At 45.0% G+C, this 15,898-nt stretch overlaps 3 protein-coding genes across 5 annotated transcripts; 1 reads left to right on the forward strand and 2 right to left on the reverse strand.

Moving 5' to 3' along the window:
* Positions 1-781: 781 nt before the first annotated feature.
* cyp17a1 (cytochrome P450, family 17, subfamily A, polypeptide 1) lies at positions 782-3,768 on the reverse strand. The gene is made up of 8 exons (XM_029520523.1): positions 3,460-3,768; positions 3,212-3,350; positions 2,793-3,028; positions 2,618-2,704; positions 2,312-2,530; positions 1,993-2,162; positions 1,815-1,918; positions 782-1,062 (listed from the first exon to the last, which is right to left on the reverse strand). Exons 1-8 carry the CDS (start codon positions 3,766-3,768, stop codon positions 782-784), a joined length of 1,545 nt encoding a protein of 514 aa, XP_029376383.1.
* A 1,914-nt stretch (positions 3,769-5,682) lies between these two features.
* borcs7 (BLOC-1 related complex subunit 7) lies at positions 5,683-7,960 on the forward strand. Its single transcript, XM_029520999.1, has 5 exons — positions 5,683-5,814; positions 6,077-6,139; positions 6,217-6,260; positions 6,946-6,966; positions 7,072-7,960. The coding sequence occupies exons 1-5, from the start codon at positions 5,683-5,685 to the stop codon at positions 7,121-7,123; spliced, it is 312 nt and encodes a 103-aa protein (XP_029376859.1). The 3' UTR covers positions 7,124-7,960.
* On the reverse strand, positions 7,777-15,874 carry nt5c2a (5'-nucleotidase, cytosolic IIa). Of its 3 annotated transcripts, XM_029520996.1 has the most exons (19): positions 15,822-15,874; positions 15,483-15,595; positions 13,604-13,642; positions 12,698-12,771; positions 12,195-12,312; positions 12,024-12,119; positions 11,683-11,774; positions 11,518-11,575; positions 11,351-11,444; positions 11,209-11,262; positions 11,051-11,134; positions 10,919-10,960; positions 10,646-10,753; positions 10,498-10,564; positions 10,094-10,264; positions 9,533-9,584; positions 9,374-9,434; positions 9,004-9,180; positions 7,777-8,932 (listed from the first exon to the last, which is right to left on the reverse strand). In XM_029520996.1, exons 1-19 carry the CDS (start codon positions 15,855-15,857, stop codon positions 8,711-8,713), a joined length of 1,758 nt encoding a protein of 585 aa, XP_029376856.1. In that variant the 5' UTR covers positions 15,858-15,874; the 3' UTR covers positions 7,777-8,710. The 3 variants fall into 3 exon arrangements, with proteins under 3 accessions (XP_029376856.1, XP_029376855.1, XP_029376858.1); XM_029520995.1 differs by lacking the exon at positions 13,604-13,642 and having other exon boundaries at positions 7,778-8,932; XM_029520998.1 differs by lacking the exons at positions 12,024-12,119; positions 12,195-12,312; positions 12,698-12,771; ... (1 more) ...; positions 15,483-15,595; positions 15,822-15,874 and adding an exon at positions 11,881-12,023 and having other exon boundaries at positions 7,778-8,932.
* Positions 15,875-15,898: the final 24 nt, after the last annotated feature.

The raw sequence follows: 15,898 nt of genomic DNA on the forward strand, positions 1-15,898 counted from the left end.
ATCAACCCATCCAGGTTTGAGTGTTTTATTTTGACATTGGGGTGACCAGGTGACCCAACTGAGGTCTCCTGTTTCACACAGGTGGTGACTGACAAGCTGAGATTGGTGCGCCAGACAAGAAGGGAGAGACCCTGTCAAGTGAATGTCCTGATGAAGATCATGATCTTCTATTTAGCTTTTTTTTAGCTTATGTTAGATTTTATTAAAACATTGAATAGTTTTGCAGTTTTTTTTACTCAAATAAAATGAAAAAACCAGATTAGTTTTATTTAATTTAGTTTTATTTTGAAAATGAAAGCAGCCACCCCCCTTATAAAAGACAGCCTTTTACTATATATAATTTGTCATAGATTTGTCATTCTCTGCCTGTTCACACTCAAACAAATTTAAATAATTCATTAATTATTAATTATTAATTATTAATTATAGAGAGCACACCTGGATGATTAAAGTTGTGTATGTATATTGTGACCTGAAACTGACTGCAAGACCACATCTATCTCAGGTCCAGACCCAGAGTCCTGGATCTACTCAGGCGAACAAACGTGGTTCTCCAATCAGCTGTGGAGCTGCAGTTTTGAACCAGGTTAGGACCTACTTCGTCAGAAGCCAGAACTTGGTCAACCTGGCACTCCTCTGTTGCTGGTGCAGGTCTGGACCCTCGTCAGGTTCAGTCCAGAGTTAAGAAATAATCATTACAAAGAGAAACTCTTTCCTGTTCACCGCTACATCCCTGACCTTCTGTTGGCTCGTAGGCCCGTCCACAGTGGAAGACACGGTCTCAGCACATCTGGTTCTGGTCCATCTCCCAACCTGGTCTCGGTGTAGCGTTCACTTTGTACTTGGCTGGCTGGAGGACCACGCCAAACTTTCCTTCAAGGCTGGGTAGAGTGTGGCCTGTTGGGACAGAGAGGGTGAAGTGCTGCAGGATCCAGGACAGGAAGAGGAAGAGCTCCATCTTAGCCAAGGCCTCCCCGAGACAGACCCTGACCCCTGCACCGAAAGGGAGGTAGCTGGATGACGGGATGACCACAGCCGTGCCCTCACTGTTCAAGAACCGACCTGCAGAGGAAGAAGACTGGGATCAGCGCATGTCCAGACCTCAGAGGCCATTAGTTCTGCTTCACTCGGTTTACCTGCTGGACTACAGAGTTTTAGTTTAATTTGTCCAGAACCTGAAATTACATCCACATCAGACAGAAACAGTTTGGGTCAGAGGTGAGAGGTCAGAGTCTGTGCACTAGACTCAACATTAAATCACCTAAATGTCTTTTTTCTGCATTCAGATTATTTTGACTTCACTTAAAAGACAAGATTGTGTTTAAGTGGAAGAAGATTAATTTCAATATTCGTCTGAACAAATTAGCTATTCTGTTTCCCTCTAAATGGAGCATCATTTAAAAAATTAACATCATGTTGTGTTGAAGACTGTAAACTAGAGATGGAGACCATGAACTCATCAGGGAAACGTTTACTGAGGAGGAGGAGGGACATTTTCCCATAGATTTAGGTCTATGTTGTGAAAAGCCTCCTTAAATAGATAAGATATATTAGTACATTCTTGCATTGAGAATATTTATCTGCAAAGGGAAAAATAAATAAATGGAAATTTCATGAAAAAGTTCTAAACGTTACAAACACACCTGTGAATCAGAGATGAGAACGTTTGCAAACATGTTTAAAAGTTGAATTTAATATTCATTCTGTTCACAGGAATGTTTTCCAAATTTATTGATTTTTTTTTTTTTTTTCATATTTGCAAGATTTTGGAGAATTAATTAATTTTTTTTCTTTTTTTTTACACCTGCACTCACCGGGGTCGAACCGGTCTGGATTTTCCCACTCCGCCTCGTCGTGGTGCAGAGACCACAGGTTGATGATGACCCGAGTCCCCCTCCTCACGGTGAAGTCCCCGATGCTGCAGAGACACAGGGGCAGTTAGAGACTCCGCCCACTGATGCACTGATTAGGGGCGGGACTGTTGGACAATACCTGGTGTCACTGAGGGCCACATGGGGGATAAACAGGGGGGCCACAGGACGGATCCGCAGCACCTCCCTGATGGTGGCCTCCAGGTAGGGAAGGCTGCCTCTGTCACTGAGCTGGGGAGGGCGCCCTGCCCCCACCTTACTGTCCAGTTCCTCCTGGATACGCCTCTGCACCTGAACACACACACACGTGTGTGTGTAAACCAATGTGTTTGTTCTTGATGTGATCACATCACAGTGGAGTCAAAGCAGACAGGAATGGCTGACAGTTAAAGGACCCTCATGGCGTCTGTCTGGGGGAAAGCTGGGTTAGTGTGGGGCACCTGAGGGTGGTGGATCAGGTAGATGACAGCCCATCTCAGCACCGTGGTGGTCGTTTCCACTCCAGCTCCGAAGATGTCTCCCACTGTCATCAGCAGGTGGTCGTCACTGAGCCCCACGGACTCGGATCCGGCCTCCACTGTGTTGTTGTTGTCGGCGCTGCGTTTGGCTCTCAGCAGGGCGTCCAGCAGGTCCCTCTGCACGTGGTCGCTGTAATTGGCCTGGGGAGGGGCAGACAAACACAAACAAACTGAGCAGCCTGCTGTGCTGCACCGTGTCCAGCTCCACTCTGTGCTTGCTGTCTTTACTTTGTGTTCATCATATTTCTGCTGGAGAAGTTTGTCCCTGACGGAGACGCACCACTTCAGGAGACGCAGGTCTGCGTTGGGAAACACCTGAAACAGGCCAGAAGTGAACATGTGTCTTTCTGCGGGTCATTGAAAACTAGGACTCAGAGGTTTAATGTCTCTTTTGCCCCCCCACCTGTAACCAGGGAAAGATGTCCACCAGACTGTCCTTGGCCACCGTGTCCACGATGCCCTGGCTGTAGCGCAGCATGGCCTCGAAGTCGGGGTCTCCTCTGCGGTAGGATGAGTTGAAGCAGAGAGAGCAGATGACATTGGTAATGGCTCGGGTCAACTCCGGAGTCAGATCCAGGGCCAGTCCGGCAGCCGCCGACTCAGACAGGACCAACCTTAGGGCCTGGGCCTCTGCACAGACTGAGCAGGACCCAGGACAGATCAACGTCAGTCCTGGACACTGAACACAGTAAACAAAAAGTAGCTCCGGTCTGTGGAGTTTAACCTTAGACCAGACCTGCCGAGGTTTGACCTGGTGTCCTAAACCTGCTGCAGCGTGTGAGCTTCATGCTCAGAGGACTAGTGTTGGAGATGTGTACTCACTGATCTTCTCGATGGAGGAGGACCCCTCCCCAAACATGCACAGAGCTCCATGGACCACCTTCCTGTGGAACCTCCAGGTAGACCCATAATCTCCAAAGGCGATGTCTTTCCCATCTCTGGTCAGGATGTCTGTGGTCACCTTCAGGACAGGGACAGACAGGAGACAACATGAATGACCAATGACCACAGCCGAGGACAGACAAAAGATAGCAGTGGAGGGATTTTTTTTGGGGGGGGGGGTTACCCACAGTCCTTGGTCTTCCTGCAAACACCTTCCCCTTCTTCAGCAGGACCTCTCTGGCATGTCTGTGCTGGTTGATGATGATGACGGGGTGGGGGCCCATCATCAGAGAGTATGTCTGTCCATATTTCTCCTGCAGTCCTTTGAAGAGCAAATGAGGAGGTTGGGGCCCCCGCAAGCTGAGCAGACTGCCAATCAGGGGGAGTGCAGGAAGGCAAGGGGGCTCCTGGGGGCCTCGTGTGGACACTCTGAGCTTTAACTTCAGTGCTAACAAGGCTAGAGCCAAAAACACACAAACACACAGAAACCAAGTCATCCCTGCGGCCAGCAGCTCAGAGGAGACCAGCACAGACGGCCCTGAGCTGCTGGGGGCCCGACTTTTATTCTGCTCCTTCAATGTCACATCCTTGGCAGTGAGGCGGCGCCAACTCGGACGAGATAAGACTGCACTTGATTTATTGACTCGTGACCACAATGTGAATGCACACAAATACAACAATGGTTCAGCTCAGACACACAAATAACTACAACCACACATCACTGACAGGAAGTGATCACTGAGGCATTTTACCTGTAACTGTACTTTCTACCTCACAATCTATTTTTGGTCTCTTCTTCAAACTATAACAATTTTAAAGACCTTTACACTACTGTTAAAAAAACTTTACAATAACACTGATATTAAAGAAGTTCATTCTAATACAAAAAACACAAATACTGAAGAAGTTTATACTACAGTTTAATTATTTTACACAAACATTAAAAACGTCACACTTTCATGAAAGAAGATTGGGCAAAATCAAATTTAACTATAAAGCACATTTACAAACAACCAGAATTGATCAAAGAGTCTTTAAAATGTGCACAATATAACCAGACACTAAAGAGACACATAAACAAGATGCTCAAATGATTTTGTGTTAAAAGACAAGAGGTTCTTCGACAGTCAGGACATCAGCAGATTTTATATTGATGGGCAGGTTGTTCCTGGGTCTAGTCTGGGTATTGCCACCTTTAGTTTTATATGAAAATACCTCGATGTGTACACACTTTTTAAGGTTCAGTAGTAGCATCTTATGGTCCACAGTGTCAGAAGCAGTTGAAAGATTTAAAGTAACAAAACAGCAGTCAGAAGGGGATTAATAACTCCGAAGACAGATTAGTGCCTTATCGAGCTATGTTGAGCCTAAAGTCAGACTTTTCTGTGTAACGAAGGCGGCTCTCTTTGAAGCTGTCTGTATCACCATGGTAACGGATGCTGCAACATAACCTGGTCTGGACCAGTTTTTGTTCCGACTTTCGGCTTAAAGTCGGCTGTAAAAAGCGCTGACTTCAATGATCATCCTCCCTGAAAATGAGCTCACCGTTTCTGTTATTTTGGTGACTAGATGGAAGTAATGGGACCAAACAAAGCCATCAGCAGCGGTTTTTCACCCAATAAAAAAACACCAATCACAGGATGTGCTTTCTTATTTATTAGAGTTCTGGAAAAGGAAAAGTCTTAAGTATAAAATGTCAATCATGCTTAACAAAACATTTTAAAGTACCATTTACTGCAGGGTGTTCTTCTCATACTCCAGTTGCTCGATCTCAAGTTTCAGTTTCTTGATTTCCCGCTCTTTTTTATGATTATCCAGCTCTAGATTTCATTAATAAAGGATCCTCACATTTTCAGCTCCAACATGTAATAATAGGAAAACAAGCAACAGAGATGAGTGAGATAGACTTTTATGTTGGTGTAGTGTGTTCATCATTCACTCAGGATCACTTTAAAAAAGTAGACATAGGACTGAAATGATAAAACTGTAGCCCAGAATAAATATGAAGGTGTGCTGCCCAGAGGACAGCTGACCTCTCTGAGGTTTTCCTCCCACTGCCACCAAGTGTTTGCTCATGGAGGATTTGTTGGGTGTCAATTGCAACAGTTTGAATTATTGCTTACATAATCATAAATTGATTTGATTTGACTTAACAATTTCATTTAATAATTAAGATACCTCAGAAAACAGGGGAAACAAGTCAACAATATTGTATAAAAACAAAATTAAAAAACAACAACAAAAAAACTTGTAATATTAAAGTCTGACATTATTTACTGTTTCCTCATCAAATAAATGAGAATCAAATATTATACTCTTTATTTAAACATTATTATTATTATTATTATTATTATTTTATGCGGTTTCTGTGTAGTTTGACCCTGACAGCGCACCGTAGTTAAGATTACAAAATGGCGGCCGCCGAGTCCCCGCCGCGGTTCGGTCAGTCCGTTAAAGGACTTCTGTCCGACAAGGTCACGTCCTGCAGCTCTGACATCATCGCCCTGACCCGCCAAGTGCTGAAGGGTTCCCGCGGTCAGGAGGTAAAAACCCGCCACTTTTTGTCGTAAGGAAAACGCGAAGAACAACCGGAAGCGGCTGTGCAGTCTTTGCTCCACAATAAAAGCACGGCTGTTTTGTTCGTTCGTAGTTTTAGGAGCTCCGGTTTAGTTTCCGTTAGCTCGATAAAATAATTCAGGCTATCCGGGTTTTTTAAGATAAAGATCAGATATCAGATTAGCAACAAGATCCGGTTCACGGCAAACATATAACGTCATCACGTGATCTGACGTCATTGTCTTTCAGCTTCTGGGTCAAGCGGCCAGAAACATGGTGATTCAGGAGGACGCCATCCTGCACTCTGAGGACGTGAGTGAAGACAGCAGGCACCATTTACTACGGGGGGCTGTGATACTAACCCGCTAATGTCCAACTGTCTCTTTCAGAGTCTGAGGAAAATGTCCATCATCACCACACACCTGCAGTACCAGTGAGTATGTAGGTCTGAGCCAGGTGGAGGACATGAAGACAGGAGGGACAGGGATTCACTGTGGGACTGATTCTAAACTGACTCTCTGTCCGTCCCCCCCCCCCCCCCCTCCTCTGTCTCTCTGTCTCCCTCTCTCCCTTTGTCTCTGTCTCTCTGTCTCTCTCTCTGTTTGGTGCTGCCTGTCTCTCTCTCCCCGTCTATCTCTTTCTGTCTCTCTCTCTCTCTCTCTCTCTCTCTATGTCTCTCTATGTCTCTCTCTGTCTATCCGTCTCTCTCTCTCTTCCTTTGTCTCTCTGTCTGTCTGTCTCTCTCTCTGTCTCTCTCTCTCTCTGTCTCTCTCTCTCTCTCTCTCTCTCTCTCTCTCTCTCTTCCTCTCTCTCTCTCTCTCTGTCTCTCTCTTCTCTCTCTCTCTCTCTCTGTCTCTCTTGTCTCTCTCTGTCTCTCTCTCTCTCTCTCTCTCTGTCTCTCTCCCTCTCTCTCTCTCTCTCTTCCTTGTCTCTCTGTCTGTCTGTCTCTCTCTCTCTCTCTCTCTCTCTCTCTCCCTGTCTATCCGTCTGTCTCTCTCTCTCTCTCCCTGTCTATCCGTCTCTTTCTGTCTCTCTCTCCCCCTGTCTATCTGTCTCTCTCTCTCCCCCTGTCTATCTGTCTGTCTGTCTCTGTCTCTGTCTCCCTGTCTGTCTCTCAGGCAGGAAGCCATCCAGAAGAAGTAAGTCTAAACAGTCTGTTTGCGATACACTGATGACAACATCATGTCCTCATGAAGCCATAACACACAGATGACATCACTGTGGTTGTCCCCCCACCCCCCCAGCGTGGAGCACTCGAAGAACCTGCAGGATCAGCTGAGACACCTGCTGAAGTGATGGGACCTGAGGAGGATCCTTTGGGGACTAACGAGGTCTGAGCCTGAAGGTTCTACAGTGTTGGTCCTGGTCCTTCTGGATTCAAACACAAACCTGGCCTGTGTGGTTTTTTTTTTTTTTTTTTTTGGTTGGTTAATATATCTATTGTCGTCTGTTTGGCGGCACAGTAAAAGATTCGGGATCACCTGAATGAAGATGTCACTTCCTTTACCTGTTCATTGTATGACATCATCTGAACCACTGCGGTCAGCTGTCTGTTAAATCTGCTGTTCCGTTTTCATTGTCCAGCTCTGCCCACATTTACCTGTTCACGAGTGCATGTAGTAGAAACAGACGGATCAGAACAGAATATTTCAGCCTTTAATTAATGGTGTTCTTCGGCTGCATCATTGGCTCAGACTGATAAAGAGCGAAGGGACAAACTTATCAGCTGCTGAAGGTCCAACAGCTGCTTGACCTTGGTGGCGTCCCTGAGCGCAGGCAGCTCAGTCCTGTTCCTTCAAGCTGCACGTGTCTCTGCCCTCAGTGTGCAGGGATTGAGGTCAAAGGTCAAATCTCATCTCCATCTGATGAATTTGGGCAAGAAGCTCAGCATCACATTGTGTATTTTGTGACAATTGTGATTCTTGTTTGTATTTAAATTAGATCCTGTGATGACAAGCTCTGTAGCCACGTTGATTCAGAAGGTTTATTACAAACTTCAGGGAATTAAATCACCATGCAGCAGCTGAACACAGAAATACATTCATGAGACAGTCCACATCATCACAACTGACCAAGGATGTAACAATGCAAACACAAACTATAAAACACTGAGCAATCATCAGTCTGTCACTCAGAGCAGCTGCTTTCACACCATGGACACACACAAAAAAAAAAAACACTTATTTATCATCCAAAGTTTATAAAACCACTCTATTGCATAAATCTGCAGTATCCATGACAACAGTATCAGTGATGACAGTATCCATGACAACAGTGCAAATCTCAACGGCAGCTGATCCTTTTCCAGTAACAGCGGCTTCACAGACCATCTTCATCAGGAAAATTAGCCATTCAAAAACATTTCTCAGACAGAAAAATAAAAGCCCCAGACTTCAGGAGCCAGGGGTCCCAACGTGGCCCCGTGCAGACGAGAATCTATTCATACAACAAACCTGGCCTTATTCAAAACTGAGGGAGGAAGGTGGATCTGCTTCTGATGCCACATGACCCACACACTTTTTTTTCCCTCTCACTCTCACACACACACACACACACACACAAAAATTGAAACAGACTCAGTTTGTTTCTTTGATTCCAGATTTGTGCTGATGAGAAATGCCTTCATGTCAAAGACCTGGAATTAGAGGGTGGGCTGGACCCAAGTCTGGCTCTGCCTGAGTTCAGGAAGTTCTTCCTGTTAACTGGTGTATTGGAGGTCCAGGTACCAGTAAGCCTCATCTGAACAGGATCAGGTCCAGACCAGCAGACCCACTGACCCCGATCCTCTTAAATGTGAATGTGGATCTGACATCCGGACTCAGGTTTGTGCAGCCACAAAGAAAAGATCAAACATTAAAACTGAGTGTAACAGAAAGAAGCCATCTACTCCTCCTCATCATCATCTTCATCATGGCAGTGGGTGATCTCCTGGGGGGCCTGGGGGAAGAAGTGGGGAGGCTGGATCTCGCTGATGGACCGGGTCAACTGGTGCCGTTTGCACTCCATCTCCTTGAAGTCCACATCGTGGCGGTTTCGTGTGGCCAGAGGAGATTCAGTTTCAATGATGGCGATGTGGGCATGGTCTACTGTTGACTCATGAGGCATCTGCAGAAGGAAGGGAGGACAAATCAAAAACACGGGAAGTGGAAAGCAGACAAACACACACAGACACTCACCAGTACATGTGCAGCTCTGAAAAGGTAGCTGAAGGGGTAGTACAGCAAGTTGATGAAGGAGGCGGCGTACAGGTCTGCATAACGCATCACCTGGGAGGCAAACAGTGTCTGACGAGAGCCACTACGAAACAGACTTCCCATCATGCCGTAACACATGTCCATATCATGGGTGACTTTCTGAGGACATGGAGAGAAAGAACACTTCCTGTTGGTTTGACAACATCCAACAACCTGAAGACCTGCAGATCTAACACCCAGGTCCTTCACAGAACAGGGACCAGGGACCCTGAACTTCACTGTCAATGGTCAGAGTAGTGATGATGTCATAATGGAGACCAGTCATGTCGGATGATGTCACAGACAGTCATACCTTGATCCGCCGCTGCAGCGAGCTGATGTCAGGTCTCTCATTGCTGCTGCTGTCCAAGTGTCTGAGGACAGAACAGAGACTGATCAGGATCACACAGACCTGGACCAGCAGATAGTGGACCCTGTTGGTCTGAATCAGAATTTAAACTCTTCAGCTCACTTGTAAAGTTCTGCCAGGAAACAGTCCAGAGACTGAAGCTCCTCAAAAATGGCTGAAAAACAGAGTTAGTTCATCAGTATCATGAAGTCACATCCTGTCACAGAATTAAAATTTTTTAAATACGACAGAATGGTCGTCTTTAGACATTAAACTCCTTCAACCTGACGTTTCACCTCCTGCAACATTCCTAGAGCTTTGGAAAGTCGAATTAACTTAAATTCACCATGTGGAATTCTTCATCCACCAAAAGACTAACCCTAACCAAAGCAACGTGCAAAGTGATCTTTTATCCTGGAAGTCCACAGTCAAGTCTTCATTTTCTTGAAATACGATGAGAAATTTCCATCGACTCAGATCACACGTTATTTAAAGCATTCATGTTCCCTTGAGTTTGGAGATTTGGTCAAACTTCAATATTTGGAAATTTTATTTGATCAAATTTCACATCACTCACATAGCATCAAAGTCATGTGCGTGTCTATGATCTGAGGTACATGTTTGTGTGAAAAACACACATCAACAATGTGTGTGTGCACATGTATGTACGAGTGTGTGTCTCACAGCTCTTGTCGGTCCACACATGCAGCTCCTGGGCCAGCTCAGGTATCACCAGGAAAGTCCTCCAGCCCTGACGTTTCTTCGATTTGAGGATGTCCCCGAAGATGTGGTCTCCGATGTATATGATGTCCTTTCCTTTAGCTCCCAGCAGGTCACACACGATGTCCGAGGACCCTGGACCAGGACAGAAGAACAGAAGAAAACATTTACAATGTTTGACATCAAACTGCAGCTGAATTCAACCTCTGATATTAACTCTACTAATTCAGGACCTAACTCCAGTAAGAGGAGTTGTTTGAGTTGGAGATCTTCACCAGGACAGTAACACCAATAATTAATAGTGTCTTCTAGGTTAGTCACAGATCTGGTCTGAAGACCCCTCGTTGAGTTCAGCTGTTTGTTTTTACCTCCAGAGTAAACAATGCCGTGCTGCAGGGGGCCGGTGTACGTCCCAATCTTCAGCCTTCCTGTGGTCTGAGACAAACCAAGCCTCAGTGAAACCTGCTCTCAGATGTAAGCACAGTCACGTCTTGTGTTCATGCAGGCTTCACTTACAGTGTCCACCTGCCGCAGCACCGTCCCCTCGCCAAAGAACACCGGCTTACGAGCGTCAACCAGGATCAGGTCAAAGTAAGACTGCCAGGGACAGTGGGGGGTACCAGGCTGAGAGGACACAACCAGAGATGAGGGGGGAGACAAACACAAAAACATCACCAGTGGGTGAAGCTTTAATGTGTTAATTGTGATGAAGATGATTAGCTCTTAATCATGAATGGATCTTAAAAAATCTGAAGCCAAATCCACTAAAATTAGCTGACCGATGTTTACCTTAGGGCCGTGGGGGAAGTCAAACAGGTAGGTCATGATTTTCTGAAAAATTAAAACATGATTTTGAGAGCAATGCGGACCAGAAGAGAAGACCAGGTTCTGGTTCCAGGACTCTGCTGTGTGATGTCTCACCTCTGTGTATTTGTAATCGCTGTTTGTGGCCAGAAACACTTTAGCTACCTCGTTCATGCGACTGAGGAGGAGAGGAAGCTTTGGCTGGGGGAGGAACAACATAACCAAGTTCAACAAACATCAACAACACAGAGATGCAGAAGACAGACGATACTCACGTCCTTCACCACGTACTTCTCCAGGTTCTCAACAGTTTTTTCCTTTAAAGAGCCCTGAGGACAGAGGAGAGATCAGAGCAGGATCAGGACAGGCAGAGGGTGGGGTGACTGCATGAGAAGTCCACATCTGTCTGGACATTACCTTGAAGTGGACCCAGTCCACAGCATCTCTGACATCCTGGAACATGCTCTTATAAGACATGAACAGGTCTCCATCTTTGAAGCCAGTCTCACAACTGCAGAGACATGAATGATGTTTAAGCCTGAGACAGAACTCAGATGGAGACAGAAGGAACAGAGACTCAGTACCTGGAATATCTGGAGCAGTTACTGAAGAAATCCACAAGGCAGGCAAACAGGTAGGTTTCTGTGGAGGGAGACGGAGATGTCAGGAGCCCCGTCCATCCAAGACAGACGGTCCAGTAAAGACTTCAATATCGGTTAGATGTCTGTAATGTCTGTAATTTTTCTCACCAGGAAGGTTGAAGAGTGTATTGAGGATATAAAAACGATCGGTGTCACCACGCTGGATAAATTTGTTGGGGTACATCTCTCTGATGTCAGGTCTATACAGACACACACGCACACTCAGTAAAAAAGTCATGGTTTTCTGAGGATGAATCTAGCTCACTTCCTGTAGCGCCATCAGCAGGTTAAAGGTCAGCAGGTCACCTGATCAAATGCTTCCATCAGTGCTGAGGTCTTTAGAGATCTGGTCCACTGGAACACAGATCTTTAAAGACCTAAGGCTGTCAGTGTTGAGGTCTTTACACAGACATGGTCTGTGGAGACCAGGAGAGCCCTGCAGTCCTCACCCCCTTAAAAAGTTGAAGCCGTGCACACAGACCAGGATGTTCCCATAGGTGTCCACTTTGAGCAGGTTTCCATACATGGTGTCAAAAACCAGACCTCTGAGAAAGACAAGACAGGTGATTTAGGACAGGACATACCTGAGAGAGACAAACTGCTGGGGATCCTGAACCAACCTGGTGGGGAAGGAGGGGTCGTACACAAAGTTGAGCAGCTCCTGTGGATAACCGATGGAGACCAGACGCTCCACCGTCAGGTCAAAGCCCAGAGATTCGTACTCAGGAGATTTATAGACTATGGGTGGGTGTCATGTTCACACATAATCAACAACCAGAGCATTTTAATTCAAATTCAGTCAAAAATATATTTGTATATTTATTACTTTTAAGTTTATTACTATATTTCAGGCCATCCTTTGGTCCCTGGGACCATGAGGTCTCCAGGGCCCTCTGAGGCCCAAGCCAGAAGGGAAAATAACAAACTGCTGAGCAGGAAGTGTTTTCAAATTAAACCTGGTGGGCTGTAAATTAGTTGAATTTGCTTTAACTCAGAGGAAATGACAACAGATGAAGAAACTAATGGAGGCCTGAGAGACTACAACAGAGGATGAGGGAGGACTGGACAGATGGTTTCTGGTCAGACCTCATGTTAGCTGTGATCAGGATCAGACTGCACCCACCTGCCAGAGTGTAATCCATATCAAAACCGAAGCACTTGATCTTCTCCATGGCCAAACTGCGGTTCACAAACACTCTGCAGGAAGAACAATGTGTTCAGAGATAATCATGCAACACTGTCACAAATCAACACAAACTTCCTGAGGTCAGTCTAAGTCTGACCACAACACAACACACACACACACACGCTCACTGTTACTGATACAAACATCAGAGCATTGGAGGTAAAATGGAGCTGACTCAGAATAAAGACACAAAAACATCATCATCACAGAAGAAGAAACTTCATTCCTGATGTGACTGAAGATTAACCCCATTAACTAACCCTAACGTGAGAAAATCTGGCCAAGTGTTTGATATTTGACTAAATCTATAAGAATTTATCTACATTATCAATCAGTCACACAGTTTCTTCATTCATTGTTTTTTTTATAATCCACATGTCAAAAGTTCGCCTGAGAAAAACTTTATCAAAGTAGCTGGTTTATTCTTGGTTGATCAGTTCATCAGCTACAGTGAGACCCCCCCACCCCACCTCAACCCCCTGACCTCTACCATCACTAGGGAAGCTGCAGTAACAGAGGAAAAACTTGTCCATTGAATCGTCATCAGTGGAGACCCAGACACTCAGATACAGATTATACAGAGCGAAATATAATCTGACTCTGCTCAGGCTGCAGAGTCTGTCTCCACTCAGAGGGTGAGATGACGTGAGGCCGACAGGAAGTGATGGGATTAAAGAAAAGATGCAGAGTAGGGGACCATAGTGACCAATCAGTTGATGTTTCCACAAGGAGGAGCCCGACTGGTTGGTGTCAGTATGGATGGAGTTCATGAATTCATGGACACCAACACACATGAATCATTGAGTCAGTAGTCCTAGTCTGTTCAACAAAAGGACGGCATACCTCATTCCAGGATGGTTTTGAGCCAGATCCCTTGGAAAGCTTTGCAATAGAGAATACATGCAGTATTACCACTAAAGCCAAACTGCTACTCCAACCACTTATGTCACACCAATTAATAATCTATAGCCTATTCAGACAAACAGCTGACAGTGATTTTTCTGACCCAGGTTGATGATCTCACCTCTTTTCATCCAGTGTCTTTGCTTCTCAACCGAAACTGAAGGAATGAACTTGAAGAAATGTGTGAGGGTTAAAATGTGTATTTTGAAATGAGGAAAACTCACGTGCTGCCTATTTCAATCTAAACTTCCTCCATCACATAACAAACAGCTGTGACTGAACATCTGGAGCTTTCAGACGTCAGTCTTTGGATAAGCCTAACAGAGGTCATAAAGACTGATGTCTGAAAAAGTACAGGCAAGTGACAAACCAGTCCATGGAAACCCTAACCGCCTCTCTTGATGTTTTCAGTCAGCAGTCTAATGTGAAATGTAGAAATCTTTGTGTTTTGTAAGTAGTGAAGGGAATATCAGTGTTGAAATAGCAAGTGTTACTTTTTTCAATATCCTGAAATCTAATTACTCTTTCCATCCAACAATTGCATGGGGTGTGTTACTGTAGCTGAGCTTATTAAATCGACACCAGCTCTCTCAGCCTGAGAGGAATTAACAAGTTTATTTTAATTTTCTTTATTTGTTACGATATATAACTTCAGAAACTATTGAATTGAAAGTTTATTACTGGTGTATGTATATATATATGTTTTTTAAATCTAACACAATAGTTACTTTCCCTGCTAACAAGTTACTTTTGAGAGAAGTAAATAGTAACTATAAATAATTACTTTTTTAAAGTGGTGTGCCCAACATTGTTTGCAGGACAGAACTGAACTTGCTCTCAGTGCTGTGGACACACCGACATCAAGACCGACTATGTCCCTAACTCCAGGTTAAAAGCTGATGGTGTGAAAATGATCAGCAGTATTAATATATCTATCATGTTTTCACATGAAATCAGCTTCTTTCATGACTTCAAACAAATTTTGTGTTTTATTCAAAAAAACAATTAGCAGCTGTAAAGATTTCCAGGTTTCAGTCAGACCCCGACTTCCTGTTTGCTTGGAAGACACACACACACAGTGTCAACATCCTTCTTCAGTTTTTTTCAAGAGGTTGTTTCAATTGTGTGACTGTCGTCCATTAAAAGAATGTTTAAATAAATATAATTTCTGTGGATCTGATGATCCCTTCAGCTTCTGCTCACAGTGGAAGTTCAAACTGCTTCTTTCTGACAAACGAGGCAGCAACACACAGACATGAGACCGTAACTGAGCTGAAATGGGCAGAATGATGACTAACAAACCACAACACTGTGTTAACACAGACATGATTCAGGTGCACAGAGTTTGCTCTCCGGCCCATTTCATGTGATTTTTATTCTGATATCCAAACCAATGAATGGTTTTGGATATGGACATTAAAACCGCTGGGAGAACAAACTGGTTTGGGTGGAAGAATCGCTGGGAGCCAGAACTCTGACTGAGCAACTGTTTCGTCAGTCAGCTGTTTTTGAGACTTTTTAGAGCTTCCATCTCATCATGGACTGTCGGCCCTCTTGGTTCTTTAAAACAGTAGAAACCATCTTTGGAGAAGGTGGATCGGACATGCTCTGTACTCTCTCCTGATTGGGCGGTTCCGTCTGTCAATCACAAAGTGGCCCCGCCCCCTAACCCATCCCCTACTTCCTGGACATTAAAAAAATGAACATCATGTTGTATTGAGGACTTGAACCGTTTTCCCATCGATTTCAGTACAGTGTGACCTCTTCTCTGGCCGGGGGAGTCGCCCCCTGGTGTTCGGGGGCAGAAAGCGTCTCCTACCTCTGATGAGCCTCACGCCGATATTTCTTCATGGTCACTCCGTCCATGTTGGCGGGTAAGTCCGCGTAGTTCTGCAGCCGGTCGCTCCATGATGTCGTCATCTTGAACCGTTTCTGTGGACGACAAGTCGTTAAACTGACACCGTTAGAATTAGCATGACGCTGACAGGCGTCAGCAGGAAAATGGAGGCTAAGCTAAAGTTAGCTCAGTGCCCGGTAAAGGAGAGAAGGCGGACATCCGCAGCCACAATAAAACCTATACGGCGCTTAACCACCGTAAGGCACTACATACGTAAACAAACGGCTCGTGAGCCGAGTAAACAACAACAGCAGCACTTACGAGTTTACCGAGATCCGTCCTAATAGCGCGGAGCATGCGCCAAGATCGTTTCCTTTTCTTCTTCGTCTCATTTAATT

This window comes from Echeneis naucrates, chromosome 15, assembly GCF_900963305.1.
Source record: "Echeneis naucrates chromosome 15, fEcheNa1.1, whole genome shotgun sequence".
Lineage (NCBI taxonomy): Eukaryota > Metazoa > Chordata > Actinopteri > Carangiformes > Echeneidae > Echeneis > Echeneis naucrates.

Bases quoted from the DNA above. Each gene is read 5' to 3' on its own strand.
- cyp17a1 (XM_029520523.1), bottom strand. From the start codon at position 3,768: ATGACTTGGTTTCTGTGTGTTTGTGTGTTTTTGGCTCTAGCCTTGTTA. The intron at 2,163-2,311 runs GTGCCCCACACT...GTGTGTGTTCAG, and splicing joins ACCTGATCCACCACCCTCAG to GTGCAGAGGCGTATCCAGGA. The intron at 1,919-1,992 runs GTATTGTCCAAC...GTGTCTCTGCAG, and splicing joins GTGGCCCTCAGTGACACCAG to CATCGGGGACTTCACCGTGA.
- borcs7 (XM_029520999.1), top strand. From the start codon at position 5,683: ATGGCGGCCGCCGAGTCCCCGCCGCGGTTCGGTCAGTCCGTTAAAGGA. The intron at 5,815-6,076 runs GTAAAAACCCGC...ATTGTCTTTCAG, and splicing joins AGGGTTCCCGCGGTCAGGAG to CTTCTGGGTCAAGCGGCCAG. The intron at 6,140-6,216 runs GTGAGTGAAGAC...TGTCTCTTTCAG, and splicing joins CCATCCTGCACTCTGAGGAC to AGTCTGAGGAAAATGTCCAT.
- nt5c2a (XM_029520996.1), bottom strand. From the start codon at position 15,857: ATGCTCCGCGCTATTAGGACGGATCTCGGTAAACTC. The intron at 11,263-11,350 runs GTAATGTCCAGA...CTCTGTCCTCAG, and splicing joins TGGACTGGGTCCACTTCAAG to GGCTCTTTAAAGGAAAAAAC. The intron at 9,585-10,093 runs GTGAGACACACA...TCTGTTTTTCAG, and splicing joins TGTGTGGACCGACAAGAGCT to CCATTTTTGAGGAGCTTCAG.